General features: G+C 37.4%; 1 protein-coding gene across 1 annotated transcript; it reads right to left on the bottom strand.

Annotated features, from left to right (window-relative positions):
* Window positions 1–667: 667 nt before the first annotated feature.
* Window positions 668–25,589, bottom strand: LRIT3 (leucine rich repeat, Ig-like and transmembrane domains 3). Its single transcript, XM_029235717.1, has 4 exons — window positions 25,293–25,589; window positions 22,074–22,546; window positions 3,444–3,749; window positions 668–2,057 (listed from the first exon to the last, which is right to left on the bottom strand). Exons 1-4 carry the CDS (start codon window positions 25,406–25,408, stop codon window positions 934–936), a joined length of 2,019 nt encoding a protein of 672 aa, XP_029091550.1. The 5' UTR covers window positions 25,409–25,589; the 3' UTR covers window positions 668–933.
* Window positions 25,590–25,846: the final 257 nt, after the last annotated feature.

The raw sequence follows: 25,846 nt of genomic DNA, 5'->3' as shown, positions 1-25,846 counted from the left end.
AGATAAACACTTTAGCTGTGGTCCTTTGCTACCTGAATATCTTCTGACAAAGCAGAAGGAAAAAAAAGAAGTGAAGGAAGTAAGGGGAGGGAGGGAGAGAAGAAAAGAGGGAAGGGGAAAAGAAGAGTACATAACAAAATATTAAAGAGATTGTTTTAAAATGAGCACATTTTTTAAAAAGACCCCATACAGTCTGTTAGCAGATGTATTAGAATGCAACAGTTACTATCTTCAAAATGGCCTTACTATTCCATGATCCTCTTTTTAAACTTATTTTTGCTAGTACCTATATTTCTAAGGAAAAATGTTTTCTTCCTTGCAATATAAATACCACTATACCGTGTTGCAATGCATAATGGTACCAAGAGCTAGAGTTCTCCCTGTCCTTGGGGTTGCATTTAACCTTAGTGAATGCAACATTCTGTACTATTCCGCTCTCACCTACAAGGCAATGGCAGCAAATGTGCACAGCAAATGCCGTAAAGCACTATGAACAAGAGTGAACATCAAGGCTTAGCTCATTATACTAAACTTTCTTTACTGCCTAAAAAACTATCTTTTTAAAATTCAGAGTTTACTTTTTATGACTATTTTCACATAAATTTATTTTTAAGAACTAAAACATTATCCTAAAATATATTGTTAACTTACTTAGCACTACCTTGAAAATTATTTCTGTGGACATTTTCTCCACAACAAAAATCAAACTTATTTGTCTTTTCAGTTCAGAAGTCTCATGATTTTCTTAAAGCACACTTAAAACACTCCATTTGTGATTTTCATGAAGGATATGAAAGTGTCCAAAAGTCTTCCAAACAGAGGGTCAACTATATACCCTTAGATCCTTAATTTTGTGAAAGAAATTTTGTGGAGCTCACATTTGCCTGAGCTGTAAAACCTTAGCAATAATACTCTGCTCTAGAACCCTCACTTTTAAAAGTCATGAGATTCCACACTTGACTTAGAGCAAAGCAGCAATTTTTCTGAATCGTCTCTGGGCCTTCGCGTCCAAAGTTCCCCTACACTTTGAGACCTGGGGGACAGCGTTTCAAATTGGATATAAGTCTCTTTCGCCAAATCATCTTCCCAGAGGGAGTCTGACTCACACTGAAGTTTGCAAACTTTGTACAACAGGAAAAAAATCAATGGCAAGACAACAACACAGGCAGCACCACTCACCACCATAAGGAAAGACCCTTGAGAATCACCTTCTTCTTCAACTCTGTCAGTAGAAAAGGTGATACATTGGTCTTTCTGGGGAGGCATTCCTTTTGGACAGACACATGCTATATATTGCCAACCAGGCAACAAGCCACTTATGGTGACTTGGTTCTTGCTGGAGTCTGCATTAAGCAGTAGCAGGTCCTTCTCACCATACTTGGAATACAACACAGTCACTTCCAAATTCTGCGTGGTGTTAATGGTGTTCCACATCAAGATCACGCTTTCTTCGGTTTCGCTGACTACCTGGAGATTTTCTATTGTGGCATTCGTTTCCATCGGCAGGGCTTGATCCAACAATGCCAACTCTTCTCTTTTACTTGCACTAGCTGGGGGAAGCTTACCGCTACCCATCTCCACCTTGACATTTCTTTTCCCATCTGGGTGGAGTGACTGACGGCTGGCCATGGTAGTGCTTGTAGATATTCTAGTGCTTGGAGTTGTGGCTGAAGAAACAATGGAGGAGAAGAAAGGAGATAAGGAGAAGGAAGCAGTGGAGGGAGGCGATGCAGTAGAAGTAGGAAGAAAAGTGGAAGAAGCTGGGAAGGAAGAAGAGGAGGAATAAGGCCAGGGAGACGATGATGAACCAGGTAGAGTTGCAGATGTTCTAGATCCCAGCTGGACCTCTTGCTCAGGGTGATCCCCAGTTCTTCTTTCAGAAGTTTCTGATGATACGGTGATCATGACAACACCAACCACTGTCACAGTAACCACAGCTTCTGACATCCCAGCCAAATTTTTGGCCTTACATTTGTAATCCCCAGCATCCATGTAAGAAACGCCTGTCAAGCTTATTATGGACCATCTGACTCCCTCCTCTGGAGATTCCTGAATTACTGGAAGAAAGAAAAATGCATAATCTGTGAGATAAAAGAAAGAAAAGATTCACACAACATGCCAACTCAAAAGGCAACAATTTCTGGTTCTACACGCGTACCTCTCACATAAACCAAGAGGGAAATGGCACGCTGTAAGTCTCTGATTGCAGATAATGGTTCTGTAAATGGTTTATATGGAAGTGTAGGACATTCTGGGTGCCATGAAGTTTCTATGGGAAATAGTATTTTAAAAAGACATGGGGCTGAGAATTAAGAAACTTTGGCCTTAGTAAACTTTTGTTTACTAAGTAGTATGTGATTCTAGACAAGCCAATTAGTGTCTTTAGGCCTCTGTTTACACATTTTTAAAATAAGGGGATAAGACAAAGTGATTTCAAATATCCCTTCCAATTTTAACCCACTGTGATTCTGTAAAATGTTTATCACAAGACCTTACTTAAATATTTCTCAAAATACTTTTTCATTGTAATAAAGTGTTAACTATCCACATAGTCAGAAGGCATAGTGGACCATTTTCTGGCATGGAGGAGTCATAATTTCTATTCTTAGCTTTCACAGTATATTTAATTTAGATAAACAAGTGAACAATGAGGTTTTTATTTATGGAATAATACATAGTGTTTGCAAATTTGGAATTTTAATTTCCTAAACACTAAAATCTGAACATATTTCCTTTCTGTCTTGATTTCTGAAGCTTTCTGAAGAATAATAATATGCACAGAGTGGTATTTCAATAGCTTCAAATTTAACTCACTGCCTTAAATTGTGGGCTTAGGCCTTGACTTTTGTTTTTAATTCTATCAGGTTTCATTATTTCAGCCTCAATTTAAATTTAATTTGGAAGAATTTAAAAAATATATCCCTTTACTCATCAGAATATCACTATTGAAACTAAGGCCAAAGCACTGATTTGGTCATAGTAGGATCTAAAAACCTGTGTAATCGATATTTTTAAAAATTACACTTTTTGCCTCATAATAAAGTTCCTATGTAATTTATTATTTGAATAATCATTCAAAAATAAGAAACTTGTTTGAAATTCCCTTAAGGAAATTGTAATTGTTATACATTTTAAAGTGAGCAGTATCCAAGATGATGGAGGAAAGATAAAGACAAAGGCTTTATCTGCAACCATCCATCCACTGCGTCATGTTGTTTTCCATCTAAGAAAGAAATCAGATTGTCTAATTTCATCTACATAGTTAATCAGACAAACTGAGGAAAATATTAATCAATAAAGTATACTTTTCAAATTTCTTCCATTCAACAATCTTAGCATATTTTATTAGAAATAACCAGCCAATCTCAAATCATACAAAAACATAAGATTAAGTTCAGTCATTTGTAAACTCCTTGTTTCAAAGGCCTGAATTAAGAAGATACCTGTATAATTAGCTGGCGAGCTGTCTGGTCTGGTCCAGGTGAGCTGCGGGGTAGGGTAGCCAGTGGTATCACACCGCAGCAGAACATTACTGCCCAGAGCAGACATGATCTGGGTGGCCGAGGTCATCACTGATGGCTTCAGACACTGCTCCAGCTCAGCCCGCTGAAACGAAATCCCTGTGAGGCGTTCCGGTTCACTACAAACCATCAGTGGATCAAGAAGTACTACCACAGGGTCAGCAACTTTTGACAATGCCATTATTTTGGAAATGTGACAGTCACAGAACCATGGGTTGTCCTGCAGGCCTAGACCAGAAGGGAGGAAAAGGTTGATAAAGGTTTTCCTGATGACTTCTGTTTACATCACAGCCTCGTGGGATGGCATTTCTACACTGTGGCCCTAAAAACATAAGTGCTTTGAAGGATCAGAGTCACCTCTCTGTCAGTTTTGCTCTGCACTCCAGCCACCTAAATCAATACATCTTGTCAGTTCAGATCATTAATGATTATAGCTAACAGTTATGGAACATTTACTCTGTACTAGGCTCTGTTCTAAGCACTTAACCTGTATTAACTGATTTAATCCCAACAATTCTATGAAAAGAATATTATTTCCCCATTGTAAAGATGAAGAAGCTGAGACACAGAGAAACCAAGTAACTTGACCGAAGTCATTTAGCTAAGCAATGTCAGAGTCGAGATTTGAATCCAAGTACCAAAGAATGACATAAATACAGTGATAAATTTCTAGGGTGCCATGAAAGTGTGTATATATATATATATATATATATATATATTTTTTTTTTTTTTTTTGGGGGGGGTACTCGGGCCTCTCACTGTTGTGGCCTCTCCTGTTGCGGAGCACAGGTTCCGGACGCGCAGGCTCAGCGGCCATGGCTCACGGGCCCAGCCGCTCCACGGCATGTGGGATCCTCCCGGACCGGGGCACGAACCCGTGTTCCCTGCATCGGCAGGTGGACTCTCAACCACTGCACCACCAGGGAAGCCCAAAAGTATTTATATTATTATAAGTATTATTATAGGGTGCTGTGAGGCAACTAACTCAGCCTGCAATATGTCATGATTTTGTGTGATTTTAAGGCATACTGAGGTAGTACAAGTTGTTGTAGCAAAAGTATAGAGTGAGATGCAGGCAATGTTAGGAGACAAGATTGGAAAAACTGGTAGAACATGGCTTGGCATGAGTGTTACATGTGGTGGCCACGGAGGTGCACTGCTCAAATCCCCTTTCAAGAGAGGATCAGCAGCAGGGAATACAGTTAGCTGACAGCCTCCAGTTGCAAATGCCTTCAGGATCTGCCTCAGCTTTCAGAACTGTTAGCCGAAGTGTTGTGTCCTTCAAAGAGGCTATCAGTTAAAGCTTAAAGAAAAGTGAGAAAAATGTTATTGGAAACTAGAGGAAAAGGCACCATTGTTATGGAGTAGCAGAAGGTTTAGCAACAGTATCACCTGTGGTTAACATGGGAAGTAGAAAACGTACTCAATGAAATGAATGTTCTGACTAAGGATATTTCTACACAGTGTTGAAACTGCTGCTTGGTGTCTTCTTGCTGCTCATAGTAAAATGTAAAGGAGAGACAACAGCTCAAAGAAGAACTGTTAAATGTAAAGGAACTAAAACTTGCTAAGTTCAATTATAAAACTGTTTCTTACACCCAGCCTCTCCAAAATTCTCAGATTAAGAAAGGGCTTCAGAATAAAAGTCAAATGCATGTGGGTGGTTCTATACAATTAGTTGCTAAGATCTCAGAAGAATCTAAGATGGTGCTGCTTCAGAGCATTCAGTCAGACAAAAATCTCCCTAAGGATCTTAAGGGTGATTCCCCATACCAGCCTTACATAAAAAGCCCAAGGTTGGAAAAGACTCATCTCAGAAAGATTTGTCGTTGTGCAGTGAATTATACATTGATTTGTAAGGAGAAAAGACAGAACAGCAAGTTTAAAAAAATCTAACCCTGGTGGAAGATTTAACTGTCCATTCATAAATTCTAGATTTCTGTTTATGCCTATTTTTATTATAACAGCACTTTGTGAGTGGTTCATATTTCTCTGCCAGTACTGGTAAAGTTTGCTGTTTTTATTATCTTCCATATTAGAAACTTCTTTTCTTTCATGGGTGAATTACCTTGACCTTCCTCCTCTTACACTTAGTTCTGTGAATCTATGAGCAGTTCTCTAATACTGACTTAAATTCTACTCAACCTGCCAACAAACATCAAATTCACTCTGTCATATAATAATTAATATGTGTAGGGACTTTCCTGGTGGTGCAGTGGTTAAGACTCTGCCTGCCAATGTAGGGGATATGGGTTTGAGCCCTGGTCTGGGAAGATCCCACATGCCGCAGAGCAACTAAGCCCGTGTGCCACAACTACTGAGCCCATGTGCCACAACTACTGAAGCCCGCGTACTCTAGGGCCCATGCTCTGCAAAAAGAGAAGCCACCGCAATAAGAAGCCCACGCACCACAACAAAGAGTAGCCCCCGCTCACCCCAACTAGAGAAAGCCCGCACGCAGCAATGAAGACCCAACATAGCCAAAAAATAAATTAATTAAAAAAAAATTTTTAATTGCTTAAAACAAAAATAAATAACATGTGTAGAACGCTTCATACTTTCAAAACACTTTGAGTTGGTATGTCAGATTTTTTCTTTATAAAATAATAACAAAAACAGACTTACAGATATAGAGAACAGACTTGTGGTTGCCAAGGGGTAGGGGAGGTGCGGGGGCACAACTGGGAGTTTGGGATTAGCAGATGTAAACAATTACATATAGGATGGATAAATAAGAAGGTCCTATTGTATAGCACAGGGAACTATATTTAATATCTTGTGATAAACCATATGAAAAAGAATATATATACGTATAACTGAATCACTTTGCTGTACAGCAGAAATTAGACACAACATTGTAAATCAACTATACTTCAATAAAATTTAAAAAAATAAAATAAAATAATAACAACACAAGATGACAGTTATTGGTTGCTTCCTATGTGGCAAATACTGCACTTATCAAGAATTGTAAAGGGTCGACACTTTACCCTACTTTAGGGTGACCAACTCATCCCAGTTTGCCACTGTTTTATGGATATTGGTAGAAGATACAAGACTCCTAGTCAAAGATGAAGAATAATTTATTAATCACAGATCTGGAAGGAGACATTATCTTTATTACATTGGGTAGTAAGCATATCTACCCTTTGCTCTGGAGGGAGACATATCTCTGCTTTCCAAAGTGGTATCTCTTGAAAAGACAGTTCAGAACAAAAGGCAGTCGCAGTGTCTACCTCTGTTCACAAGAGAAACGTGAGAGACCATGGAAAAGAGAGAGACCATGCTAAAGCGTTTGTCTATCTCAGTCCTCACAATAGCATGAGGTGGATAATATTAGTATCATCCTCATTTTAAAGATGAGAAAATGCTCAGGGAAGTAAAGGAATCTGCCCAAGGTCACACAACTGGATGCAGTCAGGATATGAACCTTGATATCCTGATCTTAAAGCTCTTATTCTCAACAACTGTGTATATGTTTTATACTGACCTTGGGAAGCTAGTATGATTCTTCCAATTTCATACCAGACATTAAGGCACAAAGAAAGTACTGCCTTGACTTTGTAAGTAGCTGAGAGTCCTAAGTCCCATGTGTTTGAGCCTCCTAGTCTAATACTTCTTCCACCATAACTCATCTCTTTGTCACCTAAAAACATCTAGAGCATGGGTGGCAGCTGTAAGTGCTGTCATCTACAAATAACAAGTGTTAAAGTAGTGATGTCTGGAGCATAAATGTCTATAAAGGGAAAGATCAAGAGCTATAAAGTTAACATTTTCATTTATGCTTTGAAACTATTATAAAAATGTGTTAATGGTGAAACAAAATTCTTTAAAAAACAAATCCAATTGGTTATATCTAAAAGTTATGTAAACCAGGAGTAAATATTTTTAAATCCCTCAAAAATAAAATATTTATTCAAGCTATGAAATATCTAAGGTCAAGGGTACAACTTTTAAAGCCTGAATGATAATAGTAATATGAGGGCTGAACACATTCAAGTGTTTTTTCTTCTGGGGACAAAGTACAAGAACTCTCTGAAGTTAAACTATTACTTGTACTGCATTCCTTCAAGGCAAAGCACCAACCACAATCAGCAATTTGCATTAAGTAATTTATTTTATATAACTATTCTTGGATGGAGCAAAAGAACTTTGCCTTGTCCCTTTTCTAAAAGGGTAATGTTTTTCCTGCATCACAGTAGTTGGATGTGCTATTCTTTATGAAAAGTCAGCGATAAATTCTAGTACAAAAGTTATTCTGCAGACTATAAGCTCTTGAAGGCAAAATCCATGCCTCAGTCAGTTTTGTGGAGGCAGTTATACTTAACAATTCAAAAGGGAAAGTAAAGTCTTTTCAACAAATGGTGCTAGAACTACTGGACACCTGCTTGGGAACAAATAAACCTCAACTTCTACCTCACACTATACTCGAAAACTATTTTGAGCTTACAGTCATAAGTATAAAAGCTAAGAATATAAAGCTAAAAACTGAATATAAAAGTTAAAACTATAAAGAAAGAATATCTCTGTGACCTGTAGGTAAGTAAATATTTCTTAGATGGGACACAGAAATCACTAACTATAAAAGGAAAAACTGATAAATCGGATGTCATCAAAATTTTAAACTTTCTGAAGGGCAGTCAAGATGGCGGTGTGGGAAGACACTGAGTTAGCATCTCCCCACAACTAGGGCACCTGCCAGCCGCTGGTGGGGGACCCTGATGTCCAAGGAGACGGGAGGAACCCTTAAGTGCACCGCTGGGGGTTGGGCCAAATCTCCTGTGGTGGGAGGAGTCTGAACCACTGGACCAACAGAGAACCTCAGATCTGAGGGAATATTCACTGAAGTGAGGTCTTCATCTCAGCACCAAGACCCAGCTCTACCCAATAGCCTACAAACTCCAGTGTTGGAAGCCTCAGGCCAAACAACTAGTAAGACAGGAACACAATCCCACTCATAAAACAAAAAAAAAATGAGATGGCAAAAAAATATGACACAGGTGAAGGAGCAAGGTAAAAACCTACAACACCAAATAAATGAAGAGGAAATAGACAATCTACCTGAAAAAGAATTCAGAGTAATGATAGTAAAGATGATCCAGAATCTCAGAAACAGAATGGAGGCATGGATTGAGAAAATACAAGAAATGTTTAACAAAGTTCTAGAAGAACTAAAGAATAAACAAACAGAGATGAACAACACAATAACTGAAATGAAAAATACACTAGGTGGAATCAATAACAGAATAGCTGAGGCAGAAGAATGAATAAGTGAGCTGGAAGACAAAATGGTGGAAATAACTGCCCAGGAGCAGAATAAAGAAAAAAGAATGAAAAGAATTAAAGACAATCTCAGAGACCTCTGGGACAACACTATATGTACCAACATTCGAATTATAGGGGTCCCAGAAGAAGAGAAAAAGAAAGGGTCTGAGAAAATATTAGAAGAGATTATAGTGGAAAACTTCCCTAACATGGGAAAGGAAACAGTCACCCAAGTCCAGGAAGCATAGAGAGTCCCATACAGAATAAACCCTAGGAAAAACACACCAAGACACATATTGATCAAACTAACAAAAATTAAATTCAAAGAAAAAATATTAAAAGCAGCAAGAGAAAAACAAAAAATAACACACAAAGGAATCCGCATAAGGTTATCAGCTGATTTTTCAGCAGAAACTCTGCAGGACAGAAGGGAGTGGCAGAATATACTTAAAGTGATGAAAAAGAAAAACCTACAACCAAGATTACTCTATCCAACAAGGATCTCATTCAGATTCGATGGAGAAATCAAAAGCTTTTCAGACAAGCAAGAGCTAAGAGAATTCAGCACCACCGAACCAGCTCTACAACAAATGCTAAAGAAACTTCTCTAGGTGGGAAACACAACAGAAGAGAAAGACCCACAAAAACAAACCCAAAACAATTAAGAAAATGGTAATAGGAACATATATATCAATAAAAACCTTGAATGTAAATGGATTAAATGCCCCACCCAAAAGACACAGACAGGCTGAATGGATACAAAAACAAGACCCATATATATGCTGTCTACAAGAGACCCACTTCAGACCTAGGGACACATACAGACTGAAAGTGAGGGGATGGAAAAAGATATTCCATGCAAATGGAAATCAAAAGAAAGCTGGAGTAGCAATACTCGTATCAGATAAAATAGACTTTAAAATAAAGACTGTTACAAGAGATAAGGAGGGATACTACATAATGATCAAAGGATCAATCCAAGAAGAAGCTATAACAATTATAAATGTTTATGCACCCAACATAGGAGCACCTCAATACATAAGGCAAATGTTTACAACCATGAAAGGAGAATCAACAGTAACACAATAATAGTAGGGGACTTTAACACCCCACTTACACCAATGAACAGATAATCCAAACAGAAAATAAATAAGGAAACACAAGCTTTAAATGACACAATAGACCAGATAAACTTACTTGATATTTATAGAACATTCCACCCAAAAGTGGCACAATACACTTTCTTCTCAAGTGCACACGGAACATTCTCCAGAATAGATCACATCTCGGGTCACAAATCAAGCCTTGGAAAATTTAAGAAAATTGAAATCAAACCAAGCACCTTTTCTGACCACATGGCTATGAGATTGGAAATCAATTACAGGAGAAAAAAAACTGTAAAAAACACAAATACATGGAGGATAACAGTGTACTATAAATAGCCAAGAGATCACTGAAGAAATAAAAGAGGAAATTTAAAAATCCATAGAAACAAATGACAATGAAAACACGACAACCCAAAACGCAGCAAAAGCATTTGAAAGAGGGAAGTTTATAACAATTCAATCTCACCTCAAGAAACAAGAAAAGGGCTTCCCTGGTGGTGCAGTGGTTAAGAATCTGCCTGCCAATGCAGGGGACACAGGTTCGACCCCTGGTCCAGGAAGATCCCACATGCCGCAAAGCAACTAAGCCTGTGTGCCACAACTACTGAGCCTGCTCTCTAGAGTCCATGAACCACAACTACTGAACCCCGTGTGCCACAACTACTGAAGCCCGTGCACCTAGAGCCCATGCTCCACAGCAAGAGAAGCTACCGCAATGAGAAGCCCATGCACCACAAGATAGAGTAGCCGCCACTCGCCACAACTAGAGAAAGCCTGTGCACAGCAACGAAGACCCAATGCAGCCACATATAAATAAATTAAATAAATTAGTTGAAAAAAAAAAAAGAAACAAGAAAAATCTCAAATAAACAATCTAACCCTACACTTAAAACAACTAGAGAAAGAAGAACAAAGAAAGCCCAAAGTTAGAAGGACAGAAATCATAAAGATCAGAGCAGAAATAAATGAAATAGAAACAAAGAAAACAATAGCAAAGATCAATAAAACTAAAAGCTGGTTCTTTGAGAAGATAGACAAAATTGATAAACCCTAAGCCAAACTCAACAAGAAAAGAAGGGAGAGGACACAAATCAATACAATTAGAAACGAAAAAGGAGAAATCACAACTGACACTGCAGAAATACAAAGAATTGTAAGAGACTACTACAAACAACTCTATGCCAATAAAATGGACAACCACAAAGAAATGGACAAATTCTTGGAAAGGTACAATTTTCCAAGACTGAGCCAGGAAAAATTAGAAAATATAAACAGACTTATCACAAGTAATGAAATTGAAACCATAATTAAAAATCTTCCAACAAAAAGAAGTCCAGGACCAGATGGCTTCACAGGTGAATTCTATCAAACATTTAGAGAAGAGCTAACACTGATCCTTCTCAAACTCTTCCAAAAAATTGCAGAGGGAGAAACACTCCCAAATTCAATCTATGAAGCCACCATCACCCTGATACCAAAACCAGAAAAAGATATCACAAAAAAAAGAAAATTATAGACCAATATCACTGATGAACATAGATGCAAAAATCCTGAACAAAATACTAGCAAACGGAATCCAACAGCACATTACAAGGATCATACAGCATGATCAAGAGGGATTTACCCCAGGGTTGCAAGAATTCTTCAATATATGCAAATCAATCAATGTGATACAGCACATTAACAAATTAAGGAATAAAAGCCATATGATCATCTCAATATATGCAGAAAAGGCTTTTGCCAAATTTAACACCAATTTATGATAAAAACTCTCCAGAAAATGGGCATAGAGGGAACCTACCGCAACAGAATAAAGACCATATACGACAAACCCACAGCAAACATCATTCTCAATGGTGAAAAACTGAAAGCATTTCCACTAAGATCAGGAATAAGACAAGGATGTCCACTTTTGCCACTCTTATTCCACCTAGTTTTTGAAGTCCTAGTCAAGGCAATCAGAGAAGAAAAAGAAATAAAAGGAATACAAATTGGAAAAGAAGTAAAACTATCACTGTTTGCAGACGACATGATGCTATACATAGAAAATCCTAAAGATGCCACCAGAAAACTACTAGAACTAATCAGTGAATTTGGTAAGGTTGCAGGATACAAAATTAATGCACAGAAATCTCTGGCATTCCTATACATCAACAATGAAAAATCAGAAAGAGAAATTAAGGAAACACTCACATTTACCATTGCAACGAAAAGAATAAGATACCTAGGAATAAACCTGCCTAAGGAGGTGAAAGACTTGTACTCAGAAAACTATAAAAAACTGATGAAAGAAATCAAAGATAACAGAAACAGATGGAGAGATTATACCATGTTCTTGGATTGGAAGAATCAATAATGTGAAAATGACTATACTACCCAAAGCAATCTACAGATTCAATGCAATTCCTATCAAACTACCAATGGCATTCTTCACAGAATTAGAGCAAAAAATTTTTACAATTCATATGGAAACACAAAAGACCCCGAATAGCCAAAGCAATCTTGAGAAAGAAAAACGGAGTTGGAGGAATAAGGCTCCCTGACTTCAAACAATACCACAAAGCTACAGTAATCAAGACAGTATGATACTGGCACAAAAACAGAAATATAGATCAATGGTACAGGATAGAAAGCCCAGAGATAAACCCACACACAAATGGGCACCTAATTTATGACAAAGGAGGCAAGAACATACAATGGAGTAAAGACAGTCTCTTTAATAAGTGATGCTGAGAAAACTGGACAGCCACATGTAAAAGAATGAAATTAGAACACTCCCTAACACCATACACAAAAATAAACTCCAAATAGATTAAAGACTTAAATGTAAGACAAGACACTATCAAACTCTTAGAGAAAAACATAGGAAAAACACTCTTTGACGTAAACCACAGCAAGATCTTTTTTGACCCACCTCCTAGAGTAACGGAAATAAAAACAAAAATAAACAAATGGGACTTAACAGCAAAGGAAACCATAAACAAGACAAAAAAGACAAACCTCAGAATGGGAGAAAATATTTGCAAATGAAACAAGAGACAAAGGATTAATCTCCAAAATATACAAACAGCTCATGGAGCTCAATATCAAAAAAACAAACAATCCAGTTAAAAAATGGGCAGAAAATCTACAAACAATAAATGCTGGAGAGGGTATGGAGAAAAGGGAACCCTCTTGAACTGTTGGTGGGAATGTAAATTGATACAGCCACTATGGAGAACAGTATGGAGGGTCCTTAAAAAACTAAAAATAGAACTACCATTCAATCCAGCAATCCCACTACTGGGCATATACCCTGAGAAAACCATAATTCAAAAAAAAGTCATGTACCACAATGTTCATTGCTGCTCTATTTACAATAGCCAGGACATGGAAGCAACCTAAGTGTCCATCGACCGATGAATGGATAATGAAGATGTGGCACATATATACAATGGAATATTACTCAGCCATAAAAAGAAACGAAATTGAGTTACTTGTAGTGAGGTGAATGGACCTAGAGTCTGTCATACAGAGTGAAGTAAGTCAGAAAGAGGAAAAAAAAATACTGTATACTAACACATATATATGGAATCTAAAAAAAAATGGCACTGATGAACCTACTTGCAGGGCAGGAATAAAGATGTAGACATAGAGAATGGACTTGAGGACACAGGGTGGGAGGGGGAAGCTGGGGCGAAGTGAGAGTAGCATCGACATATATACACTACCAAATGTAAAATAGATAGCTAGTGGGAAGCAGCAACATAGCACAGGGAGATCAGCTCGGTGTTTTGCGATGACCTAGAAGGGTGGGATAGGGAGGATGGGAGGCAGGCTCAGGAGGGAGGGGATACGAGGACGTATGTATGCATATGGCTGATTCACTTTGATGTACAACAGAAACGAATACAGTATTGTGAAGCAATTATACTCCAAAAAAGATCTATTAAAAAAAAAAAAGAAATTTAAACTTTCTTACCAAAGACACCATGAAGAAAATGAATAGACAAGTCCCAGACTTGAGAAAATATTCATAATGCATACAACTGATAAAAGACTCATATTCAATAATAAAAAGACAAACAACATTAAAAAATTATAAAGAAATATACCAATGGACAATAAGCAAATATAAACTGTCAATACCATTACTTATCAGGGAAATGCAAATTAAAATGATAATGTGATTCCACTCCCTGACGTATCTACTCCCAAGAATGACTGAATGAGAAAGACTGACATCAAGCGTTGGTAAGGATATGGGGCAAGCAGACTGTGTTAGTGGGAGTGTAAAACAGTATAACCTCTTTGGAATACTGGTAGTTTCTTTTTTTTTTTTTAATAAATGTCTGTTGTTTATTTTATTTATTTATTTATTTTTGGCTTCGTTGGGTCTTCGTTGCTGAGCGTGGGCTTTCTCTAGTTGCGGCGAGCTGGGGCTACTCTTCGTTTTGGTGCACGGGCTTCTCATTGCAGTGGCTTCTCTTGTTGCGGAGCATGGGCTCTAGGCGCACAGGCTTCAGTAGCTGTGGCACACAGGCTCAGTACTTGTGGCTCACGGGCCCTAGAGCACAGGCTCAGTAGTTGTGGCACACAGGCATAGCTGCTCCGCAGCATGTGAGATCTTCCCAGACCAGGAATGAAACCCATGTCCCCTGCATTGGCAGGCGGATTCTTAACAACTGCGCCACCAGGGAAGTCCCTGGCAGTTTCTTAAAATGTTACATATATAGCCATCCTATGACCTAACAACTTCAATCCTAGGAATTTATCCAAGAGAAATGAGAACATATGCTACAAAAAGCTATGCACAAAAATGTTAATAGCAGCTTAATTCCTAATAGCTAAAAACTGGAAACAGCTCATGTGCTCAACAACAGGAGAAAAGATGAACAATTGGTACAATCATACAACTGAATATGACTCAGCAATAAGCGACTACCGATACATGCAACAACATGGACGAATCTCAAAAACATAATGCTGAGTGAAAGAAGCCAGGCACAAGAGTGCATCTTAAATGATTCCATTTACATGAAATTCTAGGGCAGGCAAAATTAACCTACTGTAATAGAAGTAAAAATAGTAGTTTCCTGGGGTGGGGGGAAATTGACTGAGAAGGGGCACAGAGGAACTTTCCGGGGTGATGAAAATATTCTGTATATCAAGAGTCCCCGGGCTTCCCTGCTGGCGCAGTGGTTGAGAATCTGCCTGCTAATGCAGGAGACACGGGCTCGAGCCCTGGTCTGGGAGGATCCCACATGCCACAGAGCAACTAGGCCCGTAAGCCACAACTACTGAGCCTGCGCGTCTGGAGCCTGTGCTCCGCAGCAAGAGAGGCTGCGAGAGTGAGAGGCCCGGGCACCGTGATGAAGAGTGGCCCCCTCTTGCCACAACTAGAGAAAGCCCTCGCACAGAAACGAAGACCCAACACAGCAAAAATAAATTAATTAATTAATAAACTCCTACCCCCAACATCTTCTTTAAAAAAAAAAAGAGTCCCCAGCCTCCAGGCCACGGACTGATACCAGTCCGCGGCCTGTTAGGAACTGGGCTGCACAGCAGGAGGCGAGCAGTGGGCAAGCGAGCAAAGCTTCATCTGCTGCTCCCCATCGCTCTCCATCGCTCTCATTACCTCCTGAACCATCCCCCACCCCCACCCTACATTCATGGGAAAATTGTCTTCCATGAAACTGGTCCCTGCTGCCAGAAAGATTGGGGACCGCTGCTGTATCTTGATGAGGGTGTACATTTTGTACAGGTATATGTTTATCATCATTTACCAAATTGTACACTTAAAATCCACTGTATGCAAATGATACTTCAATTCCTCAATTTAAAAGAAATTTAAGGAATTCCCTGGTGGCCTACTGGTTAGGATTCCAGGCTTTCACTGCTGTGGCCCGGGTTCAACCCCTGGACAGGGAACTGAGATCCCATAAGCTGCGTGGCATGGCAAAAAAATAAAATTAAATTAAATGTTTAAAAAATTTTTTTTAAATAAAAGAGTGATGTTCTCTGGAGATGGACTGTGAAGTTGAAGCTGACTCTGCCTCTTTACCAGCTGGAAAAAGAAGGTTATGACAATTACAGACCCATTTCATGGGGTTGTCCTAAAGGCTGAGATAATGCCAGGCAGTCCTCAGAAGAGTGTCTGGCAAGAAGTAAGCCTTAACTGTGTGAATTTGTTTCCCCCATGCCTAGGAAACAGCAGGCACACCAACAGAGACTGAGAAGTATTCGTCGAACTAAAACAATGCCATTTTACAGAATTCTGTGGGAATACTCAGAGCCACCACTGCCCTTTTGGCAAACCCCTTTCTGAACAGAAGAGCTCTTTTACAATGGAGCAAATTTGTACCAATAAAAAGGACCAAAAAAACATTTTATATTCTCTGCTACTGCAGGTTTTTTCCTCCAAGATAAACAGTGATAGGCCTTGCAGTTTGCCTGTGTAAATATGTCCTTATTCTTGAAAAAGAGGCCATGGAAATTTACCTGTATTGCAAATCAATACTCTAGTTTCATAGTTAATTTAAATGTTCATTTACAGGACACTAGTTTACATTTTTACAGATACATTAAAGGACAATTTTATTAGGTTGATATTTTTATTCACACAGAAGAGAGAGGAAGTAATTGAAAAGCCTCTCCCTAAATTATTTTTTATTAAATAATGATTTAAAGAGATCAGTAAAATAAGATATATGAGGAACATAACTCTAGTATTATTACATACCTTGCATTACAAAGGAGTGGGGAAGAGCATGGGTTCTAGAGCCACATGGCTTGTATTCAAACCCCAGCTCCATCACTATGTGATAAGTGACTTTGGGCAAGTGTTTTAACTTGTGCCTCATTTCTTCATCTATAAAATGGGGATGAAATGGTATTTACCATGGAGTGAGACTAGAAGAAGTTATATCCATAAACTTTTTGGCCATGAGTAAGCATTCCATCAATATTAGCTATTACTATTTATTATTACAAATAGAATCTGTTAACAGCAATAAACATAGGGCAATAAAAATGAAATGGAAACAGAATGTATCCCATTATAATAGTACAAAGGTAAATTCTACAGGGTACCTGGAAATATATAATTGCTACAGTTAAACACTGGAGTTCTAGAAAATCTAGAGCTGGTTCTTATTACCATATTTTAATGATGAAATTGAAAGACTCAAATATAGTTAAAAATAACAAAAAAGCCAAACTAGAAAAATCTTTCTTTATAAGACACTCACATCTCAGTCACAGCTGCTATGGATTGTTGTTGATCTAAAATCATAGCCTCAGAGACTGTCCACTTTATATTCTAAAGAACTATCACATAAACTCAACATTTTATTACATTCCTATTAGCAAGACGGAATAAATCCTGTCATCTCCATTTTCCAGATGTGAAAACTGAGTTTTCTGTGTGTCATTCACACACATGAACTAGTCTTCTTTTGAGAGGGTAGCACTTCTTTTCCCCTTTTGTTACGTAGTAGTCATGACTTTGCTAAGGTCAGCTGCCACACATGGCTGGACATGTTTCAAAATATCTTTTGTTATTTATTATCATGATTAAAAAAGTAATGCATGATCATTGCACAACACTTTGAAAATACAGAAAAGAAAAAAGATATCAAAGAGAATAGTTAACCAATTATTGTAACTTTTCAGACTTTTTCTTTGCAAATTTTAAAATAGTGATCATGCTTTATATACAATTACATAAATTTAATGTTACACTAAAAGTATTTTCACATTAGTTTTTAAAGAATCTGAACCCTTCCTCAACAAAATATTAGCAAACCAAATCCAACAATACATTAAAAGGATCGTACACCATAATCAAGTGGGATTTATTCCAGGGATGCAAGGATGGTTCAACATCCACAAATTAATCAATGATTACATAACAATGTATCCAACAAAATGAAGGATAAAAGTCACATGATCATCTCAAAAGATGCAGAAAAAACTTTTGACAAAATTCAACATCCATTTATGATAAAAACTCTCAACAAAATGGGTATAGAGGGAAGGTACCTCAACATAATAAAATCCATATATGACAAACGGGCAGTCAACATCATACCCAACGATGAAAAGCTGAAATATTTTCCTCTAAGATTAGGAACAATTCAAGGATGCTCACTCTCACCACTTTTGTTCAACACCATATTGGAAGTCCTAGCCACAGCAATTAGGGAAAAAAAAGGAAATAAATAAATAAATAAAAGGCATTCAAATCTAAAAAGGAATAAGCAAAACTATCACTATTTGCAGATGACATGATACTATATATAGAAAACGCTAAAGAACCACCAAAAAAAGAACAAATAATTCAATAAAGTCACATGACACTAAGTCAATATACAGAAATCTGTGCATTTCTATACACTAATAACAAACTATCAGAAAGAAAAATTAAGAAAACAATCCCATTTACAATTGCATCAAAAAGAATAAAATACCTAGAAATAAACTTAACTGAGAAGGTGAAAGACCTGTACACTGAAAACTGTAAGACACTAAAGAAATAAATTGAGGATGATACAAATAAATAGAAAGATATCCTGTGCTCATGGACTGGAAGAATTAGTATTATTAAAATGTCTATACTACCCAAAGCAATCTATAGATTCAATGCAATCTAATCAAAATTCCAATGGCATAGCTCACAGAACTACAACAAATAATTCTAAAATTTGTATGGAAACACAGAGGATCCCAAATAGCCAGAACAATCTTGAGAAAGAACAAAGCTGGAGGTATTATGATCCCTGATTTCAAACAATACTACAAAGCTATAGTAATCAAAAGAGTATAGTACTAGCACAAAAACAGGCATGAAGATCAATGGAACAGAATTGAGAGCCCAGAAATAAACCCACATACATGTGGACAATTAATTTACAACAAAGGAGTAAAGAACATACAAAGGAGAAAGGACAGTCTTCAATAAATGGAGTTGGGAAGACTGGACAGCCGCATGCAAAAGAATGAAACTAGACTACTATCTTACACTGTACACAAAAATTAACTCAAAATGGATTAAAGACTTGAATGTAAGACTTGAAACCATAAAATTCCTAGAAGAAAACATAGGTGGTAACCTCACTGACATTGGTCTAAGTGATGTTTTTGTAGATCTGACTCCAAAGGCAACGGAAACAAAAAGAGAAATAAACCAACGGAACTAAACTAAAAAGCTTCTGCACAGCAAAAGAAACCATCATTAAAACAAAAAGGCAACCTACTGAATGGGAGAAGATACTTGCAAATCATATATCCGATAAGGGGTTAATCTCCAAAATACATAAAGAAGTCATACAACTCAACAACAAAAACAAATAAACAACCTGATTAAAAAATGAGCAGAGGATCTGAATAGACATTTTTTCCAAAGAAGACACAGAGATAGCTAACAGGCACATGAAAAGATGTTCAGTATCACTAATTATTAGGGAAATGCAAACCAAAACCACAATGAGATACCACCTCACACCTATGAGAACGGCTATTATCTAAAAGACAAGAAGTAACAAATGTTGGAGAGGATGTGGAGAAAAGGGAACCCTCATACCCTGTTGGTGGGACTGTAAATTGGTACAGCCGACATGGAAAACAGTATGAAGATTCCTCAAAAAATTAAGAACAGAACTAGCATATGACCCAGCTATTCCACTTCTGGGTATTATCCAAAGAATGCAAAAACACTAATTCAAAAAGATATATGCACTCTATGTTCATTGCAGCATTATTTACAATGGCCAAGATATGGAAACAACCCAATGTCCAACAATGGATGAATGGATAAAGAAGATGTGGTATATATACATACAATGGAACACTATTTAGCCATAACAAAGAATGAAATTCTGCCATTTTTGACAACATGGATGGACTTTGATGGTATTATGCTAAGTGAAATAAGCCAGACAGAGAAAAATACTGTATCATTTCATATGTGGAATTAAAAAACAAACAAACAAACAAAATAAAAGAAAAATAAACTCATAGATACTGAGATCATATTAGTGGTTACCAACGGGTGAGGGGAACAGGGGGGGTGGGTTGGCAAAATGGATGAAGGGGGTCGATTGTACAGTAATGGATGGTAACTAGACTTGTGGTGGTAATCACTTCATAGAGTATACAGATGTCGAATTATAATGCTGTACACCTGAAACATATAATTTTTTAAAAAGAATCTAAAACATAAAGCTGTTTATCTCCATGGACAATGAAATTTCATAACCCTTTCCCATTTAATCCCTAAGTTCTCATTCAGATTTAACTCACAAGTGAAAAATATTAATGTTCTATAAATTATTTATTTATATTAATATTAGGAACTAATCATTAGAGAGCTATTAATAGCAATTTAGTAATTTGATTTTATTTTCTATATGTCTCCATTGGGTAATTTTATTAGAACCAAGAATTGCATCCAAAGAAACTTTTAAAAATATGTAGAAAAATAAAATCTCAATGTTTAAGTTAAGAAAATTTCTAACCATTAGTCTTACTCATAAGGATTAAATTAGTGACTAGAATAAAGTAAATATATACTTTAGTATGGGTTTGCATAGTTCCTATTAGAGTATAAATTTTAAGGACTCCACAACTATTGTTAAATTAAACTAATTTTTTTCTCTAACCCATCCTACAATACCTCTTTTATTTTCTAATCAAAAATGTTTGAAGGACTAGATAGATAGTGGGAAAAAGATGAAATAGCTGTGTAAGAAAAATTTCTTTGACCTTTTCTCTATCTGGTTCTTATTATTCATAGTTTTAGTTTCATAAGTACTAAAATGCATATACATTTCAACAAAAGTAATGCTAAAGCAATTTAAGTGTTGTCACAGTGCTTTCTCTTTTTTTCAGTTAGAAAATTTTTTATGGAAGTATAGTTAAGGTACAGTATTATATAAGTTACAGGTGTACAATATAGTGATTCAAAATTTTTAAAGGTTATACTCCACTTATGGTTATTATAAAATACGTAGTACTTTTCTTTTTATCAAAAACATCTCAAATTTATCTTGTATTTTATTTATTCTTTATTTCAGCAAATATTTGGCAAGTGATATTGGTAGGAATTTCTGGGACAATTTCTTAACATCTAGTTGCTTCTCATTCCAAAGTCTTATAAGTCATGTCACTGGCCAAACACTCAGAACTTCTTTCATCCTTCTGAGAACTATAACCTCTTCTGCAGCCATGATGGACATAACTTGTGAAATAACAACACAGCCTTATTGGGTGAACAAAACTTTAGCAAATCAAACTGCTTGGTCAAAGCCTCAGGCTTGTGTCTCATACAAAAGTGGAAAAGGCCTCACTGCCCACAGATACCGCTGAGAAGGGTCTCAGTTCATTGATTTCAATCGGGCAACCACATTTACTGGGCATTCACCATGTGCAGAGCACCGTGCAAAGCACTGTGGGAAGACACACAAAAAAGAGAGAAGGGTTTGCTAGAAGGACCTTACATGTTAAAATTCAAGGCAAATACCCATAGAACCTAAAAGAAGTTAGGATCAAAATACACAAAACTAATCATAGCTAAACTAAGAGAACAGACCCATTAGGATACCCATTTAGGGCCAGTAAAATAACTGGTGTCTAGACTAGTTCTTTTTAAATTAAGAATATTTGGAAGATACACTTCCTAACTAATTAAACCAATTAAACCACTGCTGCCTCATAAAGATGCAGATGCCCTTCTCCCACTCCTGAAGAGCCTGATGAAGGGTTGAAAAGAGACCAGAGCAAAAGGTTGGTTGTGGCAGAGTATGGAGCACTGGTGTGCTCATGAGAATCAGTGCAGGTTGGTAGATTTTGTCACTCTTCTCCAGGTTCTCTAAGAGCAGCATTAGTCTCTCAGTTTATGAGGCCAATTCCCCTCCCTCCCCTAACACACACAAACATACACTGCTGCCCTCACTCCACACACATGGATGCATACACGCACACACAAATACGTGCGCACTCGTGCACAGACACAAACAGAGCCATTACACCTTACACAGGGCAGATGGGTAAACTGACCTAGATCAAATGATAAAGTACTATTCCATCAAAAGTGCAAGTATAGAGTAAAACAACAAATTCAATAGACATGAAAATACTGCACAACTGAAGGTATACAGAGCAAATTATCTGGATCTGAGAAGCCCAGAGGCTGTGAGCTTACCAAGAATAATTCTTCTTGCTGAAAGGTCCAGGCTTCTGGATGATGTTGTAACTAAGTGGGACCAGCTCTCCAGGAAATCTGGCGGCAGTGTGGTTAATCTGTTGCTTGATAAATCCAAGTAGGCAAGGTTCTTCAGATACGTGACCGCCTCGTTTGGCACACTGGTTATTCTGTTATTGTGCAAATCCAGGGTCCTCAGACGAGGCATGTCCCTCAGAGATGTCCAAGGGAAAGCAGCCAGAGAATTTCCATCCAAGCGCAACTCATGCAGCTGCTTTAGGTTGTAAAAGCTGCTGGTGTCAAGGCTGGCCACAGAATTATAGGTCAACCAGAGGTACTGGAGCTCCACCAGGTAGTAGAAGGCCTCAGCGGGGATCCTATGGACAACGGTCTTCTCTATGCGAAGCTTCACAGTGTCCACGGGGAAGTTTGTAGGTACCTCGTTCATATCCAGGTCACTACATAGCACAGACCTAGTGTCACAGAGCAATGGAAGAAAACGTGTTCTGAGACTCATTTGAAAAAAATAATACTTACTTGAAACAAGCATTGAATTTTTCATTCCCTACTGGTTTGCACAAAATATCTATTCAGCCTGGCTAAACTGTTCATTAATAATTTTCCAATATCATCACCTTCTTCTAGGTTGAACTATATGAAATGGTCATTTTTGTAGGTTAAAAACAATCAAATATCAGCAATTTCATGTGATTCAACCTGAGCTCTTTAGGTGTCAGGCCTGTACAATACACATCACATCTATCCCTGTATTTAACCATCACAACAGCCCAATGAGTTGAATATTGGGTAATAGGTAAAGGCACCAGCTCTAGAGTCAGGCTGATCTTGGTTTGAATCTAAGCTCTATCACCTCCTTTGTGGCCATGGAAAGCCACTTCACCAATCTCTCATTCTCATTCTCTCACTTCACCAATCTCTCATTTTCCCACATGGCGCTGTTATGATGATTAATTGAAATGGATGGAAAATTTTACACCTTCCTGGCACATAATAAGCACTTAATGGGTATTTGCTATTATTATCTTCAATCTCATTTTTACAGATACAATAAATGAGGCCCATCAACATTAGGTAACTTCCCAGGATCACAGAGCTAGTGGTTACACAACAACCTTTCAGACCCACAACTGTCCAGCTCCAAAGTGCACACTCTTAACCTCTTCAGGAAATGGCCCATTTTAAAAGAATCCCCTACTGAAGTTATAAATTGATCCTTTTAAAGAGGAGCACAAGAGAAAGGAAGAAAAAATGGAAGGAAGGTAGGAAGGGAAAGGAAACAGCAAGTGTTCATACTAGATGATTAAAATGGAGCCCTATTTTAACAATGTGACCCGTGCATTGCTTTCAGCCTAAGGAATAAACCAGGAACTGCAAGTTTATTTTTTTTTACCACTCACTAATTTAAGTGACCTTGAGCAAGTCACATTGTGGTCTTGTTTAGTGGCACGTGTAAAACAGGCATAGAAAAACAAGCCTGTCCCATGTGTGGGTATAAAGTATGAAAAATCAGAAAATTTAGATTCATTTAAACCTGAAAAAAAAGACCTATTTATCTCCGATTATATATTCAGTCCCACTGGATTGCTGAAAATGAACAATAAAAAGTTTTGCAAAGCATCATCTAAATTATAATACATTACACATATAGTAAATAATAATAATAAAACAGCCATTCAGTAAAACACATCACATTAAATCAGTGAATTTTTAAAGCCAGGCTATAATGTAAAGAGAGGGAAGAGGCATAAGCAACGTACTGGTCACATCATCTCTCTTTAACTTTAGGAGAAGAGCCTATAGCATCATTGGAATTCTCTAGGTACACTTCTCACTCTTCATCTCTATTTTGAATCACAAATTTCAGTGCTACTTTATACCAGAATGATCCAGCTTCTCCTCATTAAGTCAGCGTTCCAGTGTGTTGTAATGGAGGAAAGCCTGGACTGGAAGCTAAAAGACCTAGCGTCTTTGTCAGGCAGTCACTGCAGCAACTCAATGCTGTGACCTCGGACAAGCCATTTAGTCTCTATATGATTTAGTTTATTCATTTAAAAATGCCAGTGGTCAAACTAGATTATTTCTGGAGTTCTTGTCAGGCATAACATGCTATGATTTTTGTAAAATCCATCAATAATGGGGCCACCATGAAGAAGGAAACATTTCTGTGATTGTTTTCTCAAAGGTAGCCTGATCTGAGTCATTAACTGCAGCATACTTTTGCCAAGTAGGTCTTTAAATTGTTACATTCTTCTCGCTATCTTTAACCACCTAGTGACTATCTCAAAGAGATACCAAGAGTTAGTAAATTTTATACAATAACAAGACAAACTACACAAAAATACGCGTTATTATTTATTTGTATAAAGTTGTAAGATATAAATTGAGCGATTCTTTTAACAAATTACTTTAAGAGGCTTACTGTTCACTTCAACCGAGTCACACAAAAAAATCTGATTTTGTTATTAATATCCTCTCCAAAAAAAATCAAGGTTTACTATGTTTAGCCAACAAGAATTCTGTTTTGCATTTAACTTCTATCTAAAAGGATTCGTGCATATTGTAAATAAATACTTATTCTCACTCCACAAGTAAATATTAAAGCAACACAGAGGTTAAGTAACTTCTGTAAGGTCCCACAGTGTCTGCAACACAAAGTGTTGACCCATTTCTTTCAAACTCCAATACCTTAAAAGGAGAAATTCTGATTATGAACCTCTCTAATTTCACTCATGTGATCGCCTTCCTGCTTCCTAAGGTCTATCCAGTTGCCATGAATAATCCTCAAAATGAAATGGAAAACACTGGAAGCAAATGATCTGGGCATGTCACACACCTTCTGATCGGCCCTGCCCTCTTGTGCTTTCTATAATCAGGTTGAACTGGCCACACGCATTTCAGTGGTTTGACCTCCTGCAAGGTTCATTTTGTGAATACAAGTGCAATGAATATTTTATTAACACGGAATGTGTCTGAGAGTCTCAAATAATTTGAGGGGCTTTGAAAGAGTTAAACTGCTCAAAATGAAAACATAAAGGAGCAGGCAACCAGGATTAACACAATTACGTTAACGCTTATCTAGATTAAATCTTCTCTTCTCTGATTTCTGATCAACAATTTGCTTTCAAAAACAAGGCCATCTGATTTGAGTCCTTTTCCTCAGAATTATTAGAACACTTAGTAGCAAGGAGAGAAGCATACCTTGATCTCATGCCGTCATTTCTGCCATGATAATCACAGGTGCACTGTGAAGGACACGAACAGCTCACTCTTTCCAAAAAGCCAAGCGCAATGCACAGACTTGCAAAGAGACGCATGGTTCCTTTTAGACGTTATTTGGACAAAAGGTAAAAACCAAATCCTAAGCATTCAGAAACTGGTGTGCCAAGAATACAAACGGCCATTTAGTAACAGCAGATTACACGGGATTAGATGAGATCTGTAGTTACTTAACCTTCAAGTGTATCTTGCAGGGGATCAATCAACCTAGGCTTTGAATCTGGTTTCAGCAAAGTAACACGTTCTAAGGGAAATGAACATCAAACACGTCAGAAAATTTTCAATAGTTGTCCATATCTAGATTTACAAGAAAATGCCTGTTAAATCCCTTTCCTATAGAAGTAATTGTTACTACACCTTGAAGATACACATCATGCTCAAAATAACTCAACATCTTAGCAGATGTTAGAAAACACTGTAGATTACTTGAATGTTATAACATGACAAATTTTACTTTTTGCTTTTTAACAGTATGA

The sequence above is a fragment of the Monodon monoceros genome, unplaced genomic scaffold, assembly GCF_005190385.1.
Source record: "Monodon monoceros isolate NGI ecotype Baffin Bay Population unplaced genomic scaffold, NGI_Narwhal_1 Super_Scaffold_20, whole genome shotgun sequence".
NCBI classification, from domain to species: Eukaryota; Metazoa; Chordata; class Mammalia; order Artiodactyla; family Monodontidae; genus Monodon; species Monodon monoceros.
Note: the sequence above shows the minus strand (reverse complement) of the source record. Positions and strands in the feature narration are given on the sequence as shown.